Here is a 27,030-nt window from a genome sequence, read left to right on the forward strand (position 1 = left end):
ATAGTTTATCTCCCTGGGTTATGTAGATTCCTATGGTACCCTTACTTTTGCGCTACCACCTAAATTGGGCAAATTATAAAGTGCTAACAAACATGTGGTCAAGAAATGTGGTCAAGAAAAAAACATGTGGTCAAGCTAACAAACTTTGTTAGCACATGTGGTCAAAAATGCGCGGGTAGCGGTAGATGGTACCCTTATTTTTGCGCTACCACCAAAATTGCGCAAATTATAAGTGCTAACAAACATGTGGTCAAGAAATGTGGTCAAGAAAAAAACATGTGGTCAAGCTAACAAACTTTGTTAGCACATGTGGTCAAAAATGCGCGGGTAGCGGTAGATGGATAACAGTTTTCAAATTCAAGTCGACGATAAGGTCGAGCACATGTATGTCGCCTCGTTTAGACTCCCATCCATCTCATTGCGGAGTTGTGTACAATATTTCCGAGAATTTCTCGATCCAAAAGATGAAATTGTTCATGCAAGGATTCCGGTTTTCTCTCATGAAGTTATGAGTATGAATCCAGGCTATGTTAATGCATATTTTATTCTTAAATTAAAAGGTGATAAAGTTCCTCCGAAGCGAAAAGTGATTTTAGAACGAAATTATTCGGTGAGAATTCTCACGAATCTTTCCCATTGTGCTTATTGTCACTCCAAATCTCACACTCGTTTACAATGTCCTGAGGCAGGAGAGTGTAATATATGTGGGAAACTTGGTCACCGTGCTTTGAACTGTGAAAGCCGGAAAAGGCGTAGCCCAGCGGCCGTTCCGATGAATGGACCAGTTAAGATTTTAACTAAACCATCGGTCGAAACCTCCCAGAAAGTTTCGGGTGATGGTCAATCAAAGGAACATAACGATAGCGCCCCTCTGGGTTTCGTTGATACTATTTTTGACTCAGATGGAAAGGAAATATTTCATATAGATCCTAATAAATCTTGGACTTTTCACATTTCACAACTCAGGTTAAAGAAAACGGTCCCCTCTAATTATCTTGTGGCCCCCTCCGAACCAGTTGCTTGGAAACGTTACAAAGATGGGTCTATTCTTGTCGATGTTGTTGCTATCGTGGGTCATCGCAAGGTCGGTCGTGGATTTAGATTAGCTGCTCGCCATGCTCCCACAACAACTCATCCTGACGGCGAAATTGTTGAGTATATTGCATCAGCGTTGCTGAGAACCGCCCCGGATTTGGTTAAAACTTATGTTTCCGCCCATGGTCTTCCAGTTACTTTGAATTAATTTTCCTATCCTTTTCCAGGTGCTGTTGGTTATTTTTTCTATTTCTATTTCTTTTCTCCTTCTACTTCAGTCGTTACCTCCTTTGTTCCGGTGGTAAGATATCTCTATTTTCTTTACTAGGGGGGGATGTTAGGTAGTAGAGTCACTTGAAACTATTGTGATACATCTTCTAAACTCTAATTCCTCTATAAATAGTTTAGAATTCCTCTTTTATATTTAAGTAAAAAAATAGACACTAACGATCAAATCTAACATGTTTTAATTAAAAATGGATTTGAGAGAGTTACTGCAGAATTAGGAATATACATAAAAGAAAATGTCTACTTGGGATTATATGTAGACGAAATATTGATAGCTTCTGATTCAATTGTTGAAATGAATAATGTGAAAGAAATGTTACATAAGAATTTTAAAATGCGTGATCTTCATTCTCCAGAAAGATTTTTAGGATTAAATATTAAGCAAACAGATGAGTCAATTATTATTACACTTCATGACTATATCCAAAAGATGTTAAAAGATTGTGACATGTTAGATGCAAATTCAGTTAATTCACCAGCAGATAAGAAGGATGATTTGGAAAAGATAGATTTGTCACCAGTATATGCAAAGTTAACACACCTGAAGAACATCATATGAAAGCAGCAAAAAGAGTACTTAGATATCTTAAGGGGACAAGCAAATTTGGAATAACTTATAATAATACAGATGGAATACCGGCATTTACTGATCTGGATTGGGGAAATTCAATAGAAGATAGACGTTCTATTTCAGGTTATCTCATCAAACTTGGAGGTGGTGCTATTAGCTGGCGTGTGAAGAAACAACCCACAGTTGCTTTGTCTTCAACCGAAGCAGAGTACTTGGGTATGACTGAAATTGTTAAAGAAATCATGTGGCTTCTCCAGGTACTTGAAAAGACTGATGTTGAAGTGGAATTGCCTTTGATTATCTATGCTGATAACCAGTCAGCAATAGCACTCGGAAAGCATCCGGTGCAACATGCTCGTACAAAGCATATTGATATCAGGCACCACTTTATCAGGGAAAAGGAGAATGCTGGGTTGATAAAATTTGTGTATATTTCTACTCACAAGATGGAAGCAGATCTTCTTACCAAGGTGTTGTCCAGTACTGTTTTTAAACGGCTTAGAGATATGACTGGATTGAAATATCAAGAATTGCATTAAGGGGAAGTGCTGAATAGTAAACTAATGCAAATACTTGATCATGTGAAAACTTGATAAGGTTATACTGGTCATGAGGTAACCACTTGAATATTGTTAAGTGAATATTGTTAAGAGAATAGTTGTCATTGTGAATATAAATTGTGACATTGTTACTTAGTTGACCATAGTTGTCATTGTGAATATAAATTGTGACATTGTTACTTGATTAACCCCGCTTAAGGGATGAAATCTGAGAGTGGTTTAGAAAGAGAAAGGTAGATTATAGATATTATAAAATCTTCCTTAGAGACTAACCACTAGGAATCTTTTGATGATTTCTTAAAAAAAAAAAGAATTAATAACAATAATTACAATACATATTGAACTAGTTACTGTTATCATCAATTCAATATGTCAGAGAACAATCCTGACACTTCTACAAATACATCTGCTAGTGCTGATCATTTGCAATCATTGGTGGATGCTCAATCTCAAGTGACCTGAACTCAAGACTTCTGGTCAAAAATGTGCGGCTAGCGGTAGATGGAGATAGCCGGTAACACCAAGCAGGGAACGTGGTGCTCATTGTCGAGAACAACAGTATATAAGTAAGTAGTTTTTCCCAGTTCTAATTTGGGTCAGGTATAGAGGGCGGACGAGGCAGGCAAGAACCCAATTACAACACGTTATAGTAGAAATATATATGTTAACTAAGCTACACGACTATAACCGCTCACACACAACTTGTGTTCGCTGGTGAGCAATTTTCCATCTAATTTACCCGACACTGATGGAAATTTTATTCTCGACGCTCGAGGTCAGGAGTGAAAAAATTTTCACGGAGAAAATTATTTTCATCATCATTTTTTATAAGAAGGGAGGTTCTAGTGTTAGAGAATAGATAGCGAACACCTGGTATTCTCAAGGTAGATTTAGATTGAAGAAAATATTAGTTATATTACTTTTATACTTGATCAATAAATTTTCTTTATATATTTAAATTCTTGGTATTGTCTAACTAAGTAGAAACCAAAGGACATACTTTGCATATTTAAGATATATTTAGTGCCGATTACCTGTGACATTTCCTTAGTGACTGTTTCGCGAACGCTGGCAACCGAACAGATTAGAAGCTTGCAAATCTTACGTTTATTCATCGTATTCGAGAATAAAACAAAGATTAATACAGTATTCATTTTGGAATAAATAAGTTGCTAATTGGTAAGGAAAATCTATTGGTTTAATCGTTAATACTTGCTGGTATAATCACTCCAAGAGTTCAAATACAAAGCTAAACAGATATCGAATCAAAATGGCTGGATTTAGCGATGATGATCTCAGACAAATGATGGGTACACTTTCCATTTTGGTAGCAGATTCTAAGAGAGAAATTGGTCAGTTACATGAAAAATTGGAACACAATGGTGAAACCAAATATCAATCTTTGGAAACATACATCAACTCAAAGTATACAACTACTATTAAGTCTTTCGAAAAATTGAAATATTTGGACATCGATGATCCAGAATTGGTTAACTCCTGGATTATTTGTTTTAACCAAGTTAAAAGGTTGCATCCTCAAGTTTTTGATGCATTCATGAACGCAAAAAGCGAAGATGAAATTGGAATTGAAAAACTCCAATACACTCCTTACACTGGTAAACAATTGAATGATATGATGAGAATTTTCTATATGAGGATTTCCGAATTAATAGAAAGGAAAGTTGATCCTAATGTTTCGAGAGAAATAGATAACGGAGAAACAAAATTTGCTCCAAACTTGTTTAAGAAGGTTTATGAAATGATTATTTCAAAACCTGATGTATCCGCTGCTGAAAGAATTGGACATGCTTTATTCAAGTTACAATCGAAGCTGAGAGAACTTGAAAGAGATTCAACATACTTGTTATGTCAACATTTACAGACTCAAGAACACCAACATGATGATTTAATCTATAAATTTCTTATCGGAGGGGTATCTCCATGGTACTTACACCTGCAAATTTATTTACTGTCATACAAACTTGGAACATCAAATTTGTTTTTAGAGGTCTATGCAAGACATTATGAATTGTACAAAGCCGATCCTAATTACAAATTACCGGATATTATGACATTATTGAATGAAATAAGATCAAACAGAGATTATTCTAAAGTGGTCAATGCTGCTAAAAAAGGCAGCACAAGTCAAGAATGTTTCCGCGAAGAGCAACAAAAGGTTACGCCGTCATTACTAGATCAACTAGTAGACTAATTGCATCGAAAAAAGTCATTAACGATTATGTCACATATGTCTGAGAGTAACTCCATTACATATGATGACACATTCTTATCACCTTTGGATAACCCAAATATCCACACAACCATCCATGAGAGACGAGAAGACATAGAACATGTCATAAATGAGAACCGTCCAAATGCAACATTTGAAAATCATGTCGAACCTCCTCGTACAATTTCATCGTCGGGAATTATCGATCATACAAACTTTAGACATAGAGCTGATCCCACCTGGCAAGTTATCCCTGATGCTGTCAACCATCACATAACAACAACTGTACAGACACCTGATCATGGGGTGTCAGAAACCATGATCACTACTCCACACCAACTACCACGATCTGGGGAGGGTAATTACCCCGGGCAACAGGTGCGCACCGAGGAGATTGGGAATTCTCGAGATCGCGGGCCTATCAACCTAAATACTACGATCGATCTAGGTGTAAACGATGAAAGCTACGATAACCATGATACATTGACGAATAAACATGATTCCCAGAATTCTGAAATGATCACACCACCATCTTTTCCAAATACTGAATTAGAATATCAACACGATATCAGTTCAGGGGAGATGTCGTTATTGCAAACGAATATTGAAGCAGATAACGAATTGAACACAAATGAAGTGAGGTTAAATGAAACAATGAAGGAAAATAACTTCACTCAACAAGAACAATTCCATGGGAAATTATCGGATGAAACTGAAACCGAAGAAGAATCATCCACAGATGAAGAGTCATCTGAAGAAAATAACCAAACTGGAATTAATAAACAATTTCCACGACAAGAAGAGAGGATAGTTGAAAGAGTTCAAAGCGAAAACGACACACAAGTCACACAAAATGAAGAACCAATCAATAATGAAACTCAAAGTGGAAATAAACAACGTATGCCATGGTATGAAAATGGCAACGATGAAAACTTAAGTGAAGATGGAAAGTATACTTCACATGAATTAAGAATGGGCACTTTCGAAAACAACGGAAAAAGAAAAAACTACCCAAACCATAATGAATCAAATATGGAAACTTATATTAGTAGTGAAACAATCATGGAACCCAAGAATACAGAAGAAAGAGAATCCCACGAGTCAGATAATAACCAACTGGATAGTCACGTCAATCAAAAAAGGTTGGAAGATGATGCCCAAATGGTAAACTATCCAAGTACTTCTCAAAGAAAAGCAAAATTTTTATCACCAGACTTCAATCAAACACATGATGAGATTGAACAATTCATGGCAGACATCAATGAAGAATCATTAGAAGAATATGATGGAATTCTGAGTTTGGAAAATGTATTGGCAGATTCTGAAGATACATTGGATAAAGAACTAGAAATAAATGAAGACAGTGGAAGGATTGAATCTATTGCTGATAGAGTGAGAAAAAGAAGAGGTATAGAAGGTGCACCATTTGATAAATATTTAAAGAAAGATGATAAAAGTTTTGGATCAATAAAAAGTCAGAAGAAATCTAATGCGCAATTGGACGATGAACTTGGAACACCAGTGTCTACTCTTAGAGGCATTCCATTCAGATTGAGAGATGGAAGATCAAGTTTCTTTCCACCATATAAGACGAAATTTGGAAGAAACGTACATCCACCCAAAAGATATCTAAATGCGATTGTCAAGAAAATAGATTACAATAGCAAAGAATGGCGTCAAAGTATGAAAGAAGAAATAGACAAATTCAAAGCAAATAATGTTTACACAATTGCCAAAACACCCAAAGACGTAGTTCCATTACGAACAATGTGGGTTCATACATACAAAACAAATGATATGAAAAAACATCACTACAAGAGTAGATGTGTAGTTTTAGGGAACCATATGGTCGAACATAGAGACTATAACCCTTTTGCCATTTCTTCTCCAGTGGTTGACCTCACAAGTATCAGATTATTAACCATCATTGCAGTGGAACATAATTTGTGCATACATCAATTAGATATTGCTTCTGCTTATTTAAATGCTCATTTAGAGAACGGAAGGAACTTGTACGTCCAGCCACCTCGCGGGTTTGAATTAGAACCAGGATACTGTTGGAGTCTTAACAAGTCAGTTTATGGACTTAAGCAAAGCGCACATAATTGGTACGATCACTTCAAAACTGTTCTTCTACTCAATGGTTTAAAGCAAACACTACACAATGATGGAATATTTTGGAAAAATTGTGAGAATGATGGAGTATTATATGTGAGTGTGTATGTCGATGACGTTTTTATGATTGGTAGTACTGATGAGATTATTAAAGAATTTGTTACTATGTTGGAAAAATATTTCCACTTACAGTATTTTGGTGAAGCGACCGAATATTTGGGGATACAGTTCAAACGTACTCCCGATGGTTATACATTAGATCAAATACCATTTTTGGAAAAATTAATTTCAACATTCAACATTCAAGATAGTTACGGAAAAGATGTCCCTATTATCCCAAAAGATGTTAACGTTGTTAAAAAATTGAGAAAATCAAATCAAATAAATGACTTCATAAAGTTGGAAAAACCTCAAAGAATGATTAATTCATTGTCAAAAACAAAATACATTGATGACTATGAAATGAGTAACAGACATGATTTCAAAACATCACCACAAGCTGAACCCTTAAGCGCAAAAGGAAAGAAATTATATCAATCCGCTGTTGGACTGCTCCTATGGGCGACGTTGAACACGCGTCCGGACTTGTCGTTTTCAGTGAACAGACTTGGTTCACAGTGTGCAAATCCAAATGTCGACGATTGGAAAAGATTGATGTATTGCTTACGGTATATTAAGAAAAACATGGACTTGAAGCTCGAATATAAACGAGGTAGATTAAACAAGAATTCGAAGGATTTTACAATTGAATGTTTCTCAGATGCATCATTTGCACCAGATTTGGATAGAAAATCGATAACAGGGACAAGCATTTTTATAAATGGTAACCTAGTTAATTGGGCAACCAAGAAACAAAAAATCATAACTCACAGTTCAGCTGCTTGTGAAATGCTTGCGTTAAATTATACTATATTAAAGGCGTTTGAGTTGAGAAACACCATTGAAGATCTAGATTTGAAGGTAAGGAATGTACATGTACATGAGGACAATCAAGCGGTAATTACCATATTAAAGAATGATAATTTCCACCCACATAGACCAATTGATATTTGTTATAAATACCTCAGACAAAAGTTGAAAGACGGTTATTTCTCAATATCTTATGTTGAATCTAGGGATAATTTAGCCGACTCATTCACAAAAGCTTTAGGAAGAAACCAATTAATTGAACATACTAAAAGGATTAAGGAAAGGAAAGATTATAACGATAATGCTACACTGATAGTGGATGTTAGGACGCTCGATGAGATTAAGATAAACCAGAAATTGGAACATCACGATTAATTTGCTGTTTAGCTTAATCAGGGGAGTGTTCGCTGGTGAGCAATTTTCCATCTAATTTACCCGACACTGATGGAAATTTTATTCTCGACGCTCGAGGTCAGGAGTGAAAAAATTTTCACGGAGAAAATTATTTTCATCATCATTTTTTATAAGAAGGGAGGTTCTAGTGTTAGAGAATAGATAGCGAACACCTGGTATTCTCAAGGTAGATTTAGATTGAAGAAAATATTAGTTATATTACTTTTATACTTGATCAATAAATTTTCTTTATATATTTAAATTCTTGGTATTGTCTAACTAAGTAGAAACCAAAGGACATACTTTGCATATTTAAGATATATTTAGTGCCGATTACCTGTGACATTTCCTTAGTGACTGTTTCGCGAACGCTGGCAACCGAACAACTTGTGAAAATAAATAATTAATTAGTATAATTTTTACTATCCACTTTTTTTTCCTTATCCACAACAATATTCCCCCCCCCCAGTAGTGAAATCAAGTTGGAGAAAAGAAGTTCAATCGTTACGGTAAAAGGAATTGTATATTATTACAAATGGACGAAATCAGAAAATTTTGAACATTATAAAGGATAATACTAAAGCAAGTTCTCCAAACATGGATTCGAAACCACCAACAGATGTTAATTATGTTAACCCTGATCACAACTTAAAAATATCCGTATTCCTAAAGAAATTCCAAATATTCGCAACAGCTTGGAGCCAAAATAAATGCAACAATAGTTTATTGGATACAGCAAAGATTTTGAATGACAGACAAGGTAACAGGAAAAGTACTTGGTAATTATGACACAACAGTCTACGTTGGATTCCTAAAGAACAAACTCAACCACAGTTGGTCCCTTCATCAATATGAGGATAATTATGATATTGAATTTAGAATACTACTTTGCCTTCCAGTGTCCCACCTTCAGAACCACCAGCCAAAAAGTTGAAAGTAGGTAACCGGTTTAATATCACAGAAGAGGTGTCTAGCTTGCAAGGATCATTAAAAGTAACCAATATCTACCCTATTTTCTTTGAAGACTCCCTCATTAAACACCAGAAAGAAATTTTTGGCCTACAAACCCATTACCATATACTTCACTGATACCACCAACTTCACTTTAACCTCTGAAGATGTTGAGAAAATGCTTAACTCCTGGTGTAAGAAATTTGATGGACAAATTTGTAGACATTTCATTGGCTGTCAAGCAAAAAGGCTTCTGCCGTTACTGGTCACTTCCAAATCCTGCTTTTTTGTTTTTCAAACAGATATTATTTTTATGGAGATTTTAATCATATTTTAGACCCCAAACTTGACCGGGAAAAGTTTGCTAAACCACAACATCTTGAACTAGCAAAGCAAAAAATTCCTTGAACAATTTGGATTGATTGACGTTTACAGAAATCGGCACAAGAATACTCAGAATGCCACCAACAGAAATTCTCATAACTGTCGTCGCTTGGACCGCTTTCATGTGAGTCCTGTGATATCCACAATGATAACAAAATACACCCAATCAACTATTGAGCCAATACATTCCTCCCATGATATGATTACCGCTGTATTAAGCATTAATTCAAGTTTTGAAATAGGAACAACAAGATTTATATTAAAGGATTACATGCTTGAGAATGAAGAATTGGGGAATCTTATAATCAACAATTCCCCTGACGATTGCCCATGACTTGGCCCCCTTCTGGTGAAGAGTAGTTGTTGTTACTGGTCTTTTTTTTTAGTTGTTGGTTTTTCCTTTTGTATTGCCTGGTAAGTGTACACACCAATTAACCGAACCGTACGGATGCCCCAGCTTATTGAAAATTGGGGGTGCTTGTCACCCCCTCAGGATGCTGTACGGATGAAGACTGGTACGGATGCAACACAGTTACGGATGACAATTTGTACGGATGCAACAGAGTTATGGATGTCTAACTTGTACGGATGCAATAGTGGTGTGGAGAGAACTTCTACGGATGCAATACAGGTGTAGAGAGAACGTTTAGAGTAGTTCGTTTGAGTATATTTGTTGTAGCTTCACATGCCAACCAAAAACGCCATTGTAATTTCTAGATTGATATACGAGCCTGATATAGTTGTTTATTCTGTAGGTTTATAGACAGGCCAAGTAGAGCTGTTTGTTTTGAGTTGGAGAATAATCAACTAGAATTGTTCGTTTTTAAGATTGATATATAAATCAAATACAGTTGATTTTTTGTTGTTTTCTTGCAAATAGACGTGTTTGCTTTTAATCAATTAGAGTGGATTTCTTTTAACTTCTAATCAATTGATCTGTTCCATATTTGTTAAGATCAAAACTCATTTTTGAACAATTTATCTGTGTATTTTCGATCCTGTTTCTCCGCAAAATTTCCCAAAATGAACAGTATCCCCATTCGATGAGTAAACCCCTTATCCTTTGCTTATAAAACAGGTGTTTTACTTCTCTATAAATATAATGGCACCTCTGCCAGGACTGGCTTGTCCTGTTCTAAGATCACCCTTATCATCACCTGATCGTGACTAACCTCAATCATATTTATTGCCTTAGGAATATAAGTTTTGACGTGCCCCGTTGAGCGTATCAGCCTCAACACTCTCCATATCGATCAGGTACAAGTCTTGCGTCACATCTCCCATCTCAACAAATGTGTAAAACTATCCTCAAACTTAATAGGGCTGCCCATGTAATCGTGCTGGCCAATCAAACTCCCAACACAAACTCTATTCACATTAAACGTAGAACTCAAGTATATCGTAATCCCACCTGGTTACTGATACTCTGGGAGATATCCAGCAAGTGACCATCCTGAGTAGTAGACCCACCAAACGATTCCTCAACATGATCTGGCTCTAGTGACATTGCCATTCCAACATGTGTGCTTTCTATTCCATTTGTTTGCGATAAATTGTTTTCAAATGATGAAACATTTTTTTTGGGTTAATCATAGGTCGTGCACCATTTCTAAAACGTATGTCTAATCCAAATCAAGTTATTCTTCCTGGGGGTGCTTGTCACCCCCCTGTTGCGGATGTAGGATGTTCTACGGATGCTAGTTCTACAAATGATTGCTTGTACGGACGCAATGTCATTTACGTATGTATTTGAGTTCAGCCAAGGGGTTGGTTCTCGATCTACCCCTAGAGTAGTTTGTTTGTGTGTTTTTGGTATAGTTTCTCCACAAAAATAGACCAAAAAGCAACAGATACTGTATTCTCACAAGAACCTCTACATTTCTATAATGAGAAGACCACTTATCAACCAATCCTTTGTTGACTATTCCTGGCCCATACAACTACCGTCCCACAATTGCTGTAGGTTTATGTTTACCTCTGCCATACCAGCATTTGCACATGTCGAGTCCTACAGATGTCAAACAAACTAGGTTATACTTTCAGGAGGTTTGCCACCCCGACCTTGTTACATCTACTTTATACGTTTTGTCATAGCTCCAGTTCAATTGTTCATTGTTGATAAACTGGTTGGCTTTTGCGTGCCCCTACCAATTCCAATTTTGCCCGTAAACTTTGCATTTTTTTTGACTTGAAGAAATCGGCGCAAATTATTATTCTGTCACATTTCATTCTCGGTTTTCACCCCCTGCTGAAAACATCAACAAAAAATCTTCCAACAACGTTCAAGTCTGTACGCTCAACATCATGTCCATCTACACACAACGTTCCCAGCACCAGCAACGCTTAACCGAGTTGTTGGATGCCATCAAGACCGAGTTCGACTATGCCTCCAGCGAGGCAAGCAGTTTCAAAAAAGTTCAAGAAGACTATGACAACAAGTACCAGCAACAAACTGCTGAAATGCAACAAATCCGTCAAACCGTCTACGAGTTGGAAATGGCCCACAGAAAAATCAAGGAGGCTTACGAGGAAGAGATATTGAGATTGAAAAATGAATTAGATACTAGAGATAGACAGATGAAAAATGGGTTCCAGCACCAAGTCACCCAACCACCACCCCCAGTTGCCCCAGTAGCACAACCACCATCAGTCGCCCCAGTCTCAGCAGTTGTTGCTCCTCCTCCTGCTCCACCAGTACCAGCTGCCCCAGCGTTATCCATTATCGACAAGTCCCAGTACATTGTCAACCCCGCTCAAAAAGCCAACCATGTCAAGGAAATCCCACCATTCTTACAAGACTTGGACATTGCCAAAGCCAACCCCGAATTCAAGAAACAACATCTCGAATACTACGTCTTGTACAACCCCGCCTTCTCCAAAGACTTGGATATCGATATGGTTCACTCTTTAGACCACTCATCAGTCGTTTGCTGTGTTAGATTTTCCCGTGACGGCAAGTTCATTGCTACCGGATGCAACAAAACCACCCAGGTGTTCAACGTAACTACAGGTGAGCTCGTTGCCAAGTTGATCGACGAGTCATCCAACGAAAACAAAGATGATAGCGCCCCTGCTTCTGGTGACTTGTACATCAGATCAGTCTGTTTCTCCCCCGACGGGAACCTTTTGGCAACAGGCGCTGAAGATAAATTGATTAGAATCTGGGACTTGTCTACAAAGAGAATCATCAAGATTTTAAGAGGCCACGAACAAGACATTTACTCATTAGACTTTTTCCCTGATGGCGATAGATTGGTCTCTGGGTCAGGCGATAGATCCGTCAGAATCTGGGACTTGAGATCCTCCCAGTGCTCCTTAACATTGTCGATCGAGGATGGCGTAACTACAGTCGCCGTGTCTCCAGACGGGAAATTAATCGCTGCTGGGTCATTAGACAGAACAGTTAGAGTCTGGGATTCAACTACAGGGTTCTTGGTAGAACGTTTAGATTCAGGTAATGAAAACGGGAACGGCCACGAAGATTCAGTCTACTCCGTCGCCTTCTCCAACAACGGCGAACAAATCGCTTCTGGATCCTTAGACAGAACCGTCAAGTTATGGCACTTGGAAGGTAAAACCGACAAGAAATCCACCTGCGACGTAACCTACATTGGCCACAAAGACTTTGTTTTATCTGTTTGCTGTACCCCCGACAACGAATACATCTTATCTGGTTCCAAAGACCGTGGTGTCATTTTCTGGGACCAGGCCTCTGGCAACCCATTGTTAATGTTGCAAGGCCACCGCAACTCCGTGATCTCAGTCGCCGTCTCCTTAAACTCTCTGGGCACAGAAGGTATTTTTGCTACTGGTAGTGGCGACTGCAAAGCCAGAATCTGGAAATGGTCGAAAAAATAAGTGTGTAGTATATAATTTTGTTTAGCGAGAAAAAAAAAAAAAAAGAATAAAAAAATTTTCATGTTTGTCCACCAATGTACTCCGCTTCAGTCACTGCTCCCGTCAACATCGCCGTATGTAAGAAAGTCTACATGCCTTTCCGCTCGTTTTACTAACCAGTTTAGACCCTCAAGTATTGGGGAAAACGCGACAAGTCGTTAAACTTACCCACCAACTCGTCAATCTCCGTCACCTTATCCCAAGACGATTTACGTACATTGACAACCGCTTCAGCCTCCCCATCATTCGAAAAAGACCAATTGTGGCTCAATGGAAAGTTGGAATCACTTGACACTCCACGTACCCAAGCGTGTTTGGCCGATTTGAGAAACTTGCGTGCGTCAATTGAAACACCAGACTCCCCAAAATTATCGCAAATGAAGTTACACATCGTTTCGGAAAATAATTTCCCAACTGCTGCTGGCTTAGCCTCTTCTGCTGCTGGGTTTGCTGCGTTGGTGACAGCCATAGCCAAGCTTTATCAATTGCCCCAGGACATGTCGGAATTGTCGAAGATCGCCCGTAAAGGTTCGGGGTCGGCATGCCGATCCTTATTTGGCGGGTTCGTCGCCTGGGAAATGGGAACCTCCAACGATGGTGAGGACTCAAAGGCAGTGGAAATCGCTCCATTAGACCACTGGCCCACCCTCAAAGCAGTCATCTTAGTTGTCAGCGACGATAAAAAGGATACACCAAGTACTACAGGAATGCAGGCCACCGTCGAATCCTCAGACTTGTTTGCCCACCGTATTTCTCAAGTTGTCCCCCGCCGCTTTGACCAAATGAAAAGTGCTATCCTTGCCAAGGACTTTCCCAAATTCGCTGAACTCACTATGAAAGATTCCAATTCGTTCCACGCAGTATGCTTAGACTCCTACCCCCCAATCTTCTACCTCAACGATACATCAAAGCAAATTATCAAGTTGGCGGAAGAGATTAATCGTGATGGAGTTATCTGTGCTTACACATTCGATGCTGGTCCAAATGCAGTCATCTACTACGACGAATCCAACCAAGACAAAGTCTTGGCCCATCTCTACAAACATTTTGGTCACGTTCCAGGTTGGAAAACCCACTACAAGGCCGAAACACAAACCACCGGCGTTTCACGTATCATCCAAACATCTATTGGCTACGGTCCACAACAAACAAACATTTCATTAATCAACGATAAAGGGTTGCCTAAATAAACTGTTTCAACCTCTCGGTGTTGCCATCTTCTATACAGCTTTTTATACTTGCTTTTAGTAATTCCACTGTATACTCCAACTCATCAATCCTCGCATCCTTCTTCTTCAACTCTTTCTCCATCTTGGCAATATTGTTCTGGAGCTGTACTTGCTCCTGCTTCTTCCGCTGTCTACACTTGGACGCAGCTATCCTATTCCTCTCCAATAACCGCTCCTTCTTCCATGCGGCTGTACCGGGTATAGGCCCATTCTCAGGATTATAAATGACTTCATTATTGTAGATCAACTGATGGTTTGGCGGCGGAACCCCAGCAATTTCGGTGGGCATTGCTGGCGGCTCAACCACCAGCTCAATAACCGACGTCTGTGGTCTGCTCTCAAATTCTGGTGGCACATCCAACGACGAATCCTCAGCAAAGTACGCCTCATGGCTCACAATCTGGCCTATCTGTCCATTCGATATCGAGATCCTTCTTCGACGCGGAACCCCATCTGTAGTATACGGAACTGTCATGGTCGAATCAAATATCGGAGGATTAGTAATCGGGTACGAGTTGACATCAAACGGGTTATGAAATGCAACACCAGCATTCTTGGTCCTATCCTCTTCAATATACTCTCCTGTCTCGCCCCTAATAATAGCTTGATCAAATAACGGTTGTTCAAATGGTGCTTGGAAGTTCATTGCTGATAAAAAAAAAAAAAAAAAGGTCTGTCGAGATTTTTCTCTAAAAAAAAAAAAAAAAAATAAAATAAAATAATTTTTCTTTACAAGCATGCCATTGGAAGACCAATTGGTACACCAGCTATCAGAGCATTTGCGTACACACTCAGATGACTTCACCGCGATTACCTCATTCAACGAGTCTATCTCCCACACGCCATACCAGTTTGACTTTATCGTTGAAAACGAACGTGGCATCAAACTCTTTGGGATCCCATTATTCTCCCACAAATCATTATGGCCCATAATCGACCCTTCACACTACCAGACCATCACCAACCACCACCTATCCATCCCCATATCCCTCGAAAACTACCCACTACCTGATTTTAACTGGGAATGGGTGTGGTCCCACTGGTACGTGTTCATGTACAACGACATCGACCCGCACGGGTGGATGTACTCAACGGTGTTTTTCCAGTGCAAAAAATGGAAGGGGAAATACTATTTTGGCAACACCGTCAGACAAAGAGTTTGGTTAAGACTAAGAAGGAAATGCTATCCCTAGCCCTAGCAATAGTAAAGCACAAACGAAGAACAGGAAAGAGTGTACAGGCAATTGTGGATGGACTATTGGATATCGTCGATCAAGAAATTATTGACAGTTTGGCAGATTACGGCATTGACTACTACTCGTACCAACTATCCACCAACACCCACTACAACCTACACACCACCTGCAATATCATCAAATACTTTTTACCCCACACATCGGCCCACCACACCCACCTTGCCTTTATCTTTCTCTCTCGCATCAAACCACCATTCACCCCATTTTTGCAACAATTTACCCTAGACTGTCTTACAATCCTACAATCCACCCCCAAACCAACCACCAAACTCTTATGGTTCTATCATTTTCTATTAAAGTTCAACCACACCCACGTAGGCAGGTTCTGTATCTATAGAGCAATACACACAAACTCCCCCTTGCTTGTGCTCTTCTACCTCAAAGTCCTCACCAAAATCAACTACTCACCCCACCAAGTCAAGTCCATGCTACTTTCCCACAACAACCCCATCATCTTACATATCTCCATGAACTTTTGCTAAACAAGTAGTTGGCCCCACTTAGAAGCGTGGTGGCACCCACAACCATTCCCATCCCATCATACACCCCCGCAGAAACAACGCCCTCCAAAATCGGGCGGTATACCAAACTCCCAATATACACCATCTGCAACGCCGTATTCAACTTCCCCAACATATTGGGATGTACACTGATTGTTGGGATCTGGCCAATACTAATAAACTTATCAAACGTCTTGGGAGCTGGCAAGCTCTTGTACCTATAATAAAACGACATAAAACTCAACATCACATCGCGCCCAATAATTATACTTGCTATCACCGGCGGAATCGCATGAACGTACCCCAACGACAACGTGCACACCGTCATAAGAAACTTATCCGCCAACGGATCAACAATTGACCCCACAATCGATTTCATATTATACTTTCTTGCAATATACCCATCAACAAAGTCAGTAACACACGAGTACGTAAACAACAGCAACGCAGCAGTCGAGTGGCCCGTAGTTATATAGTACCCAATAAACGGTGTAGCCACAATACGCGTATATGTCAACACATTAGGTATAGTCCATAACGACGATCGTATAGCCCTCGTAGAAAAGTGAAAAGCCCCAGAACTAATGCCTGGGCGTATGAGTTTTATTCCTGGGTGAAGCCTAATCATGGAGAACATCAAAGAAAAAAAAAACACACACACCAAAAAAAATTTTTTTTTTTTTTTTTTTTTTCTCTGTTTCTCTTTGTTCTGCAATGTCGTTGAAATTACCACAAGCACCAAACTCTGGTCTATTCAAACAAGGCTACTCATCCTTCTCCAATGCCGATGGAGCCATCATCAGAAACGTCGAGGCCGTTCGTGAAATCGCTTCCATCTTACTCACATCAATGGGCCCAAGCGGAAGAAACAAGATCATCGTCAACAAGTTGGGCAAGAAATTCATCACCAACGATGCCGCCACCATGCTTAACGAATTGGAAATCGTCCACCCCGTAGTCAAAATCTTGATCCAGGCTTCAAAACAACAAGAGTTCGAAATGGGCGACAACACAAATTTGGTCATCATCCTTGCAGGTGAGTTCCTCAATGTCGCTGAAAAACTATTAACATTGGGCTTAAACGTTAGTGAAATCATCCAAGGGTTCAACTTGGCCAACAAGTTTGTCATGAAAACATTAGACGAGTTGGTCGTTGAAAAAGTCGAATCATTTGAAACAGACTTGCTCAAAGCCGTCAAACCCGTTATTGCCGCCAAACAGTACGGCGTCGAAGATACCATCGCCAAACTCGTCGTTGATGCCGTCAAGTTGGTTATGAAAAACGGGTCGTTCAATGTCGACAATATAAGAGTGGTCAAGGTCATGGGCGCATCGCTCTCCCAATCGCAAGTCGTCAAAGGAATGGTGTTCCCCAGAGAACCCGAAGGCACCATCAAAAACACCAGCAAATCCAAAGTCGTCGTCTTTACCAACCCCATCGACATCTCCACCACCGAAACCAAAGGTACAGTGCTCCTCCATAACGCCCAAGAAATGCTCGACTTTACCAAGGGTGAAGAACAACAGTTGGACCAATTGTGTAAGGAAATCCACGATTCAGGTGTTAGAGTGGTTGTTGCCGGATCTAGTGTTGGCGAGTTGGCCTTACATTACCTCAACAAGTACGGTATCTTGGTATTGCGTGTGCCATCGAAATTCGACTTGAGACGGATTTGCCAAGTGTGTGGCGCTACACCTTTGCCTCGTTTGGGCGCACCAACACCCGACGAAATGGGTGAAATCGATATTATCGAAACAAAAGAAATTGGTGGCGACAGAGTCACAATCTTTAGACAAGATGAGTCGAGTTCCAGAACTGCCACCATCGTCGTTAGAGGCGCAACCCAAAACAACTTGGACGATATCGAAAGAGCCATCGACGATGGCGTAAACTCCATCAAAGGATTGATCAAAGATAATAGATTGTTGCCTGGTGCTGGTGCTGTTGAAATAGAGTTAATGAAACGTATCACCGCTTATGGCGAGTCCACTCCTGGATTGTTACAATTAGCTATAAAGAGTTTTGCCAAGGCGTTCGAAGTGATTCCTCGTGTGTTGGCCGAAACTTCGGGCCACGACTCATCAGAAATCTTAAGTAAACTCCATGCTGCACATGCCACCGACGCTGGGCTTACAGCTGGTATTGATATTGACTCAGGAGAGGTTTCTGACACTGGCGTGTTGGACATTTTGTCTACAAAAAAATCTGCTATTGATTTGGCAGTCGACGCTACAAACACTATCCTCTCTATAGATCAAATAATCATGGCTAAAAGAGCCGGTGGCCCCGTCATGCCGCAACAGCCACGACCAGGTAACTGGGATCAGGACGACTAAGCGGCATGGCCGTTTTGTATAAATTTTATAATTTTCGACGAATCTTTAACACCATTAGTTTCAACTCCACCACTAACATCATACCCTAAAATGGTTTGGAAGGTTGGTATATTCTCTGGCGTTAACCCTCCAGCAAGTAGAGCCTTTGTAGGTAGCCTCTCAATAAACGTCCAATCAAGTACCTTCCCTTCACCACCAGCCTCAGAATCAAGCAACGGCAAACTCACACATTGCATCAACAGCGGCGCCTGCTCCCCTAAAAGGTCCATCTCATCTGGCACCACATACCTAGGAATTATCCCAAACTCCAGGTTAACAAACTCTAGCTTATCTTCCAGCCCATGGAGCTGGATAAAGTCAAGCCCCAACTCCCTTGCAATACGAAACACCTCTTCCCTAGGCTGGTTCCTAAATACACCAACTAAAAACGGCCCATTCTCAACTATCCATTGCGAAACTAACTCAAAATGCTCAGTTGGCGTACTCGCATCAAACTTTGGCGGCTTCCTATGGCCCATCATCTGTGAAATCTGTTTTGCCACTTCATGGTCTATCGTTCGTGCACGATTGGGCACTAGTATACACCCCAAGAGATTCGCTCCGTTGTCGATCGCAACCTTCGCTGCCTCAACGCTCTTAATCCCACAAATCTTCACAACTTTCATTAAACCTACGTATCATCTTTACGGAAAAATTTACCAAAATTTTTAAAGTTCTCGTTTATCTTGCTCACATGTGTTTCAAATTTTTCATTCAACCGCACATCCGGGGTCGCGGCACGTGACACCTCCTCCTCATCCTCTAAATTCTGCAACAACCCACAACTCGTCACCGACCCATCATCTACAGATAATTGCAACTTAAAGTTGTCCACATACTTGTACTGCTGCGCCTTATCAATCCGTTTCAAATTCAACACCTTGACAAAATTGCTAATCGACTTGTCGCCAATCAACGCAAAATAGCTCTCAATAACATTCTCAACCGGAACTACAGGTACCATCAACAACTTGAGCAACGACTCCAACTCCCGGAAATGGCTATTGACAAACTTCTGGTACGACTTTGAAACCTCCTTAATCGAATACAACGGGAACTTTAATGCCAGCTCCTTCAACGACGACACATCCATAAGAATCTGCTCAACACTCGTCGCAGTCATCGGCTTAACAAACTTGAGGTTATTGGCTATGGTCGTTACCAACAACTCAACCAACTTGTCGTTAAAATTACGCACATAACTATCCCTGATAATAAGCGGGAGAATAACTTTCAAGTTGTCGCTGGTCTTGCCCTTCAAATCGTTCATGTACGACGAAATATCATTCACGGAATCCAACTGCCCCCAATCCAAATTGAAAAACTCACGCCAGCACGGCTTGTAATCTATCGACATCTTGAGCAATAAACTGGAAATACTTTTGTTGATCAACTGGTAAAACGCATCAGTGTTGAATTGTGCAATAGTGTGCTTCGTCATCTTTTGCGTCTTCTCTGCAAGTTCTTCAATATTATTGATAATATAGTCTCCCGTATTTAGCAACATCGTAAAGTACTTTAACGACTCAACACTATAATCGTCTGTCGCCAAAATAGGAAGCAACACCCTTCGGTTATACTCAAGCAAGTACTTATTAAACACCCGCGCTAGATCAACAATTGTCTCCCCATTTGTAAGCTTGGTAATGTGCGACAATAACCGATTAAAAATCTTAAACAACTCAGTCGACGACACAGCAATGTTGGGGACATTAGCCCCTAAATCCTCCAACTCAGGCGGTAACTGCGACACCGCCGAAAACTCCAACATTTTCGAATTCAAATACTTATCTTGCTCATGCACCCAGATCGACAAGTACGGCTCAAACACCAGCGAAATCTCGTTATGCAAATTCAACGACTTTTCAAACTCCAACGTCTTTGTCAAGTTATCCAAAAGAGTTTTTGACTCGATTTTCGAATTATACAACAACTTTGATATATCCTGTCTGGTAATCTTACAAAACTCTTGCGTTATGGCATCGGAAACGTCCCATGGAAAAATCTTGTACTGCTGGACCTGTTTTAGGATATTCTTGAAATAAATAAACCTCCGATTCAAATTATCCAACGACCCGGCCTCGCCACTGAAAATCTCCTTCAAATCCTGCAACTGCAAGTTGTAAAACCACGCAAGCAACTTGTCCTTATACTTTATATCAATCAACTCCAAAATTCTCGCCCCATACAACAACTGCTCTTCGTCTTTGCTTTTGTACTCCTCAAAATCAATAAAAATATCATCAATCAACTTGTTCTGCGTGTGCACAACCATAAGGTTGATTTGGTTAATCTCGTCTATCGACTTGTAGGGCTGGAAAAACTGTAACAACTCTTTTATAACCCCTAACAACAGGTAGATCTCCTTATAGTTGCGACTAGGCAATATCGAACTCAACTTGTTGTTCACATTAACCAACATCTGTAATCTCTTAAGTAACGTCATTGACACCACCAAATTCTTCTTGGTGCAGTCCAATCGCTGAATCGAGCTGGTCATTTGAGAAATCGTCTGCTTTGTCAGGGTCGATTCCCGTTTGATATCCCCAATCGTCGTTGTAAGATTTAATATATCATCCTTCAAATCCACTTCCTCATACCTCCCCATACACTTGTTAATCTCTCCTGTCAATTGCCGCTTATACTCCGACACGTGGTTCAACAATTGTGGTAGCTCATCTAACGTATCGGGAGAACTAAATATCTTATTTAGATGAATCGTGGGGTCATACGTTGGCGAGTCCATTTAGATGTTGTTGGTTGAACAATTCTTAGTTTTTTTTCCTGTTGATGTTGTTTTTTTTTTTTTCCCACACATTTTAACCCAATCAAGCATATTCCCTACGACTAAAAAATGATTTCCTATTTAGGCAAATCATTTTCCTTTGTGTCAAATACTTATACCCCTAGGAAGTTTATTTTGTTTCCCACACAATTCTATATAAATTTACAATTATTTCCCTATTCCTGTAAGTCATCCAATTTTTAAATCCTCCCACTTTCCTTTTCCATTGACAACACTATAACTTCCTTTCTAAAAGAAACAAAAAATTGTTTAATTATTTTTTCTCCTCAATTTGTTGTTTCTTGTGAAATTTTCCATCAACATTCTCACGAGAAGAAAATTTATACAAGTTTTTCTTTCCTCGTTTGTTTACCAACAACAACATCAAATTTATGGCTCGCTTTAAGTTAGGTGGTAAATTAAAGAAAAAAGACCATCAACTGGACGCTGACACTACAGTTTCATCTTCATCATCTACCAATTCAGCAAACCGAAAATCCATCAGCAGGTTTTCCAACATTTTGCACCACAACCAGAAAACCATGCCACTGATCTCTACCCAACCAACCCACACCTCACGCCCGCCCCCTCACGCCAACTTGTCGGTGACAAATCCATGGAACCGGTTTAAACTATTTGATTCCCCTTTTCCAAGGTACCGACACGCAGCCGCATCTATTGCCAGTGAAAAAAATGAGTTGTTCTTAATGGGCGGTTTGAAAGACGGGTCGGTGTTTGGTGATACATGGAAGATTGTCCCGCAAATCAACCACGAAGGCGATATCATCAACTATGTGGCTGAAAATATCGAAGTGGTCAACAACAACAACCCTCCAGCAAGAGTCGGGCACGCAGCTGTTTTGTGCGGGAACGCATTTATTGTCTATGGGGGTGATACGGTCGATACCGACACCAACGGATTCCCCGATAACAACTTTTACTTGTTCAATATCAACAACCACAAGTATACCATTCCTAGCCACATTTTGAATAAGCCCAACGGGAGATACGGTCATACTATAGGCGTGATATCATTAAACAACACCTCATCACGCCTCTACTTGTTTGGCGGCCAATTGGAAAACGACGTGTTCAACGATTTGTATTATTTCGAATTGAACTCGTTTAAATCCCCCAAGGCAACGTGGCAATTGGTTGAACCAGTCAACGACTTTAAGCCTCCACCATTGACCAACCATTCCATGTCGGTGTATAAAAACAAAGTATACGTGTTTGGTGGGGTCTACAATAACGAAAAGGTTTCCAACGATTTATGGGTATTTGATGCCGCCAACGATACTTGGACCCAGGTCACAACCACCGGTGATATCCCGCCCCCAGTGAACGAACATTCAAGTTGTGTTGTTGATGACAGAATGTATGTTTATGGTGGTAACGATTTCCAAGGAATCATCTACAGCTCATTGTATGTATTGGATTTGCATACCCTTGAATGGTCGGTGTTGCAATCTTCAGCCGAAAAGAATGGGCCAGGCCCACGATGCGGTCACTCAATGACATTGTTGCCTAGATTTAATAAAATCCTTATAATGGGAGGCGACAAGAATGATTATGTTGATAGCGACCCGCACAACTTTGAAACGTATGAGTCATTCAATGGCGAAGAAGTGGGAACCATGGTTTATGAATTGGATTTGAATATAGTAGACCATTTCCTTGGTGCTCCTACAATAATTCCACCAGTCGTTTCCTACGAAGAAGAACTCACCAGACCGAAAAAAGCGGCTGCTTCTGCAAGAAATGATGTCCAAGGCTATGACCGCCATGCCAGAAGCTTTTCTGGTGGACCCGAGGATTTTGCAACCCCACAAGCTTCAGCTCGTGGCTCGCCATCCCCAGAAAGAACACAAGGAGGTGACGACAATTTTGTTGAGGTCGACTTGCCTTCAACTACTATTTCGCAAGTCGACGAAGATGCACCATACGATACAACGTCTTTGAACCAACACCCACTTCCTGAGCAGGAAGTGGCTAACGGTCATGTTGAAGATGAACCATTCAGAAGACGGTCGCTTGATCCAAGATATGATGATAATAGTGGGGGTGTGCCAGTACCTGAACCAGTGGCAGTAGCTGCAACTGAACCAGTGGCTGAACCAGTACCTCATGCTGAACCAGTAGCCGAGGCTGCACCTCGCCAGGATGGAAAAGTTAAACAGATAATTTCCGAATTAACCAATGAATTGGTCCTGCTCAAGGCCACCACCAAAGAACAAATGCAAAAGGCAACAGAGAAAATCGAGCAATTGGAACGCCAGAACTCATTGTTGCATCAATCTCAACAACGTGATGCCGAAAGTTATACCAAACAAATTGAAGAAAAAGATGTTCTCATCAACGAACTAAAGTCATCCCTCGACCCAAGTGCATGGGATCCAGAACAGCCTCAAACGGCAACAAATATTTCCGAATTGAACCGATACAAATTGGAAAGATTGGAGTTGAACAACAAGTTGCTTTATTTGGAACAAGAAAACTTAAAACTAAAGGACCAGTTTGCTGAGTTTGAGCCGTTTATGGATCACCAAATTGGCGAACTAGACAAGTTCCAAAAAGTCATCAAAGTGCAAGAAGAACAAATCGATAAATTGACAAACCAAGTCAAGGACCAAGAGGCTTTACACAAAGAAATATACGATTGGAAGAGTAAATTTGAAAGCTTGTCTTTAGAATTTGAAAACTATAAGGCCATACATAATGACGATGATTTATCAGATGGCGAAGTTGAACTCCAGGATGACGACAGGTCTATTTTGAGTTCGGCAAAGTCAAGAAAAGATATTTCTTCACAATTGGGCAATTTAGTGTCGTTGTGGAACCAAAAACACTCCTCCAGTTCCAGTCGTGATTTATCTGCTCCTCCCCCAGTAATTCGTCCTGAAAGCCACCCTGTTGTTGCTAAATTACAACTGCAAGTTGACGACTTGTTAAAGATTGGTAAACAAAACGAAGAAACGTTTTCTCATGAAATCGAATCCCTCAGGAAAGAGTTACAAGAGAAAGTTGCTACATTAAAGACAGTGGAAGAAAATTACCGTGAATCCATACAATCTGTCAACAACACCAGCAAGGCATTAAAATTGAACCAAGAAGAATTAAGCAGTCAACGAATTCTAATGGAAAGATTGGTTAAAGAAAATAACGAGTTGAAACTTTATAAAAAAGCCAGCAGCAAAAAACTTGGGTCTCGTGACGGTACTCCTGTTGTCAATGAATACCAGCAAAGCGAAGCTAGTCCTGGCCTTGACGAGCTTAATAACGAGGACGACGATGAAGACGTTATTAGCACGGCTCACTATAATATGAAGATCAAGGATTTGGAAGCTGACTTGTATATATTGAAACAGGAGAGAGATCAATTAAAAGACAATGTCACTTCGTTGCAAAAACAACTTTATTTAGCTCAAAATCAATAATTTACGTGTGTGTGTGTGTGTGTGTATTTCTTTTTTATATAATACTAATAAAACAATGTTTTCAACTATCTGAATTTGAATTATTATCCTGGGGGACTATCAAACGGTCATTATTCACTGTCAAATAATTGGGCGCAGAATCAACTGGTTCCTGGTACAAATCATCATCCAATGGAATTTGTGGTGAGGTGCTGGCGTTCTGGTAGGTGAAAAACAAAAACCCATGTTGAGTCGAGGGCATATTAACTGGACTCACAGAACTAGCTTGCTGCTGCTGCTGCTGCATCGGTTCTGGCTCATCATCATCCACGCCAGGTGGTGCCGATGGCAAGAGACTGCTTTCATGTTGTCTCATTCTTTCCTTTTCTGATAACTCGGATTGGGTCTGTAAATGAGACACAAACTCGGGTGGTACATACAGCGGCACCACATTTTCATAAGGCGGAGTAAAATTACTAACTGCGACTGATTCAGGAATCGAGTTGATGGCACCTCCATACTGGTGCTCCACTGGTGAATGCGGCGATGAGGTAGAAAATATTGCTGGTGATAAATTGGAATTGGATGCCATTGACGACGACCTGCGGGATGCTGTTTCTTCTAGTTGCGGTACCGGTTCTGGTTCCTCTTGTTGAGTTGACAGACGATGTGTGCCAATGTAAATTTCCGTTGTCAATTGTAGGAACTTCTTCAGTCGCTTATAACTATCGGTATTGATATATGTAGACCTTTCTGTTTGCGTAGAATCAAAGTTAAACTTAAACTTGTCCAGCGACGATTTGGCGGCTTGCGGGTTGGCCTTAGCGCGAGCATCAACATCGGAATCCAACGCAATTGATTTCCCTGAAAGGTTTATAAGGACTTCGACAAAGTACTGGAATGAAACCAACGGGCACCCTATAATGGTCGGGAAGGCATCGGCAGGGACTCGCAACGACGAATTGATTTCCGATTGGAACGTAACAGGATCGACATACAACGGAAGTATCAATTGTTGTAGATCTTTTCTAAATGACTCAACAACACCATCAGGACCGTTATCCAAACGACAAACTCGCACAAACGTTATTATAATACCATTAAAATCTTGTATTTTTCTTAAATGACTAATGGAAAGCTTGATCGGGATCAGCTCACCTCGCAAATAGCCACGTTGCGGCACTTCCAAAATCGCTTTGATTGTAGGGACAGTTATCGATTTTAGTGATCTGTGGTCTGAATCTTCAGGGGTGGCACCCTCTGGCAACGAATGGTCGTGTTCATTAGAAGAAGTGGTATTTATCGTTGATGTCGACGTTTGCGTGCGAGACAACTTTTTGCTTGAACTCGTTCTTGGATCCTTCAAGATTAGTCTCTTCGGTTTCGGTCGAGGCAAGATCGACACATCTATAGGATTTACTAGACTGATAACCTTTTCTGACGTATGGCTTGGATTCTGGAGGATTTTCTTTTTCGTTAAACTGCTGGTGCTGGCATTGTCGTTGTATGGAGGCGATGCTGGTATCACATATGACGATGAGTTTCCTATTGCCGCCTTCAATGTATAGTTAATAGATCCTTTACCAAAATCAATCGACGTAAACACTCGTTTGTTGGGCAACTTTACAATAAACGGAAACACATGCTCACCTTTCAAAAGCCCATTACTAAACTCTGCCGAATCTGGTTGTTCGTCTTCGTCCTTACCGTAGATTTTGATCGTATAGTCAAATAACGTATGCTTTAAAGGTCGTAATTTCAGGTGCGACGACGCATTTATTTTAATAAACCCCACCAACGATAATGTTATGACTATATTTGCCAAATTCTTCTTCGAAATTAGTACAACTTGTCCTGAGATTTCTTCTCCTGGTAGCCAAACCTTATGGGGGTTATCTAATTGCACATAAAAATCATCAATCGAGTTGTATTCAAGTTTGAAACTAGAATGGAAATGGGCCGAGTCGTTGAATAGTTTGGGTGTGGGTAGTATTTTCGATACAGCTCGTCTCATTCTTAACAGGGAGGGGGTTGATAAGAGTAAAAGCAAAAAAAAAAGGGGGGAAGTTGGTTCTTCTGATGTCTACCTTCTAGGTGAGTTTGTTTATAAGCACGGAATGCAATATTCTATCGTG

The 27,030-nt window shown here is 40.2% G+C and overlaps 14 protein-coding genes across 14 annotated transcripts, besides 6 other annotated features; 9 read left to right on the forward strand and 5 right to left on the reverse strand. All coding sequences in view use genetic code 12, as the record gives it.

The window, feature by feature from the left end:
- Positions 1-337: 337 nt before the first annotated feature.
- On the forward strand, positions 338-1,243 carry CD36_00030 (non-LTR Zorro retrotransposon orf1-like protein, putative; the record flags this gene model as incomplete). Its single annotated transcript, XM_002416638.1, has 1 exon — positions 338-1,243. The coding sequence occupies one exon, from the start codon at positions 338-340 to the stop codon at positions 1,241-1,243; it is 906 nt and encodes a 301-aa protein (XP_002416683.1).
- Positions 342-943: a mobile genetic element (partial ORF1 (subtelomeric)).
- Positions 944-1,497: a mobile genetic element (subtelomeric).
- Positions 1,496-2,433, forward strand: CD36_00040 (polyprotein (fragment), putative; the record flags this gene model as incomplete). The annotated part of the gene is given in 2 exon segments (XM_022379229.1): positions 1,496-1,879; positions 1,864-2,433. Coding segments are annotated over 2 exon segments (954 nt in total), but the record flags the coding sequence as incomplete, so codon positions are not given.
- Positions 1,498-2,926: a mobile genetic element (RT/RH ORF region, PPT + right LTR (subtelomeric)).
- A 31-nt stretch (positions 2,927-2,957) lies between these two features.
- Positions 2,958-8,494: a mobile genetic element (truncated (subtelomeric)).
- Positions 3,160-8,486: a mobile genetic element (subtelomeric).
- Positions 3,725-4,666, forward strand: CD36_00050 (retroposon Tca gag protein, putative; the record flags this gene model as incomplete). The annotated part of the gene is made up of 1 exon (XM_002416640.1): positions 3,725-4,666. One exon carries the CDS (start codon positions 3,725-3,727, stop codon positions 4,664-4,666), a length of 942 nt encoding a protein of 313 aa, XP_002416685.1.
- CD36_00060 (retroposon polyprotein, putative) lies at positions 4,694-8,083 on the forward strand (the record flags this gene model as incomplete). Its single annotated transcript, XM_002416641.1, has 1 exon — positions 4,694-8,083. One exon carries the CDS (start codon positions 4,694-4,696, stop codon positions 8,081-8,083), a length of 3,390 nt encoding a protein of 1,129 aa, XP_002416686.1.
- Positions 8,495-9,367: 873 nt separating the features above from the next.
- Positions 9,368-9,760: a mobile genetic element (partial ORF2 (subtelomeric)).
- A 1,980-nt stretch (positions 9,761-11,740) lies between these two features.
- On the forward strand, positions 11,741-13,294 carry CD36_00070 (transcriptional repressor TUP1-homologue, putative; the record flags this gene model as incomplete). The annotated part of the gene is made up of 1 exon (XM_002416642.1): positions 11,741-13,294. One exon carries the CDS (start codon positions 11,741-11,743, stop codon positions 13,292-13,294), a length of 1,554 nt encoding a protein of 517 aa, XP_002416687.1.
- A 74-nt stretch (positions 13,295-13,368) lies between these two features.
- CD36_00080 (diphosphomevalonate decarboxylase, putative) lies at positions 13,369-14,523 on the forward strand (the record flags this gene model as incomplete). Its single annotated transcript, XM_002416643.1, has 2 exons — positions 13,369-13,407; positions 13,459-14,523. 2 exons carry the CDS (start codon positions 13,369-13,371, stop codon positions 14,521-14,523), a joined length of 1,104 nt encoding a protein of 367 aa, XP_002416688.1.
- On the reverse strand, positions 14,516-15,208 carry CD36_00090 (conserved hypothetical protein; the record flags this gene model as incomplete). The annotated part of the gene is made up of 1 exon (XM_002416644.1): positions 14,516-15,208. The coding sequence occupies one exon, from the start codon at positions 15,206-15,208 to the stop codon at positions 14,516-14,518; it is 693 nt and encodes a 230-aa protein (XP_002416689.1).
- Positions 15,209-15,299: 91 nt separating this feature from the next.
- CD36_00100 (conserved hypothetical protein) lies at positions 15,300-15,755 on the forward strand (the record flags this gene model as incomplete). Its single annotated transcript, XM_002416645.1, has 1 exon — positions 15,300-15,755. One exon carries the CDS (start codon positions 15,300-15,302, stop codon positions 15,753-15,755), a length of 456 nt encoding a protein of 151 aa, XP_002416690.1.
- Positions 15,756-16,268: 513 nt separating this feature from the next.
- CD36_00110 (cardiolipin synthetase, putative) lies at positions 16,269-16,955 on the reverse strand (the record flags this gene model as incomplete). Its single annotated transcript, XM_002416646.1, has 1 exon — positions 16,269-16,955. One exon carries the CDS (start codon positions 16,953-16,955, stop codon positions 16,269-16,271), a length of 687 nt encoding a protein of 228 aa, XP_002416691.1.
- A 77-nt stretch (positions 16,956-17,032) lies between these two features.
- On the forward strand, positions 17,033-18,655 carry CD36_00120 (cytosolic chaperonin t-complex protein 1 subunit theta, putative; the record flags this gene model as incomplete). The annotated part of the gene is made up of 1 exon (XM_002416647.1): positions 17,033-18,655. The coding sequence occupies one exon, from the start codon at positions 17,033-17,035 to the stop codon at positions 18,653-18,655; it is 1,623 nt and encodes a 540-aa protein (XP_002416692.1).
- CD36_00130 (n-(5'-phosphoribosyl)anthranilate isomerase, putative) lies at positions 18,652-19,320 on the reverse strand (the record flags this gene model as incomplete). The annotated part of the gene is made up of 1 exon (XM_002416648.1): positions 18,652-19,320. One exon carries the CDS (start codon positions 19,318-19,320, stop codon positions 18,652-18,654), a length of 669 nt encoding a protein of 222 aa, XP_002416693.1.
- A 5-nt stretch (positions 19,321-19,325) lies between these two features.
- CD36_00140 (conserved hypothetical protein) lies at positions 19,326-21,440 on the reverse strand (the record flags this gene model as incomplete). Its single annotated transcript, XM_002416649.1, has 1 exon — positions 19,326-21,440. One exon carries the CDS (start codon positions 21,438-21,440, stop codon positions 19,326-19,328), a length of 2,115 nt encoding a protein of 704 aa, XP_002416694.1.
- A 431-nt stretch (positions 21,441-21,871) lies between these two features.
- Positions 21,872-24,916, forward strand: CD36_00150 (cell fusion/morphology, Kelch domain-containing protein, putative; the record flags this gene model as incomplete). Its single annotated transcript, XM_002416650.1, has 1 exon — positions 21,872-24,916. One exon carries the CDS (start codon positions 21,872-21,874, stop codon positions 24,914-24,916), a length of 3,045 nt encoding a protein of 1,014 aa, XP_002416695.1.
- Positions 24,917-24,977: 61 nt separating this feature from the next.
- CD36_00160 (pH-response regulator protein, putative) lies at positions 24,978-26,909 on the reverse strand (the record flags this gene model as incomplete). Its single annotated transcript, XM_002416651.1, has 1 exon — positions 24,978-26,909. The coding sequence occupies one exon, from the start codon at positions 26,907-26,909 to the stop codon at positions 24,978-24,980; it is 1,932 nt and encodes a 643-aa protein (XP_002416696.1).
- Between the last annotated feature and the right edge of the window lie 121 nt (positions 26,910-27,030).

The sequence above is a fragment of the Candida dubliniensis genome, chromosome 1 (genome assembly GCF_000026945.1).
Source record: "Candida dubliniensis CD36 chromosome 1, complete sequence".
In the NCBI taxonomy this organism is placed as follows: Eukaryota; Fungi; Ascomycota; class Pichiomycetes; order Serinales; family Debaryomycetaceae; genus Candida; species Candida dubliniensis.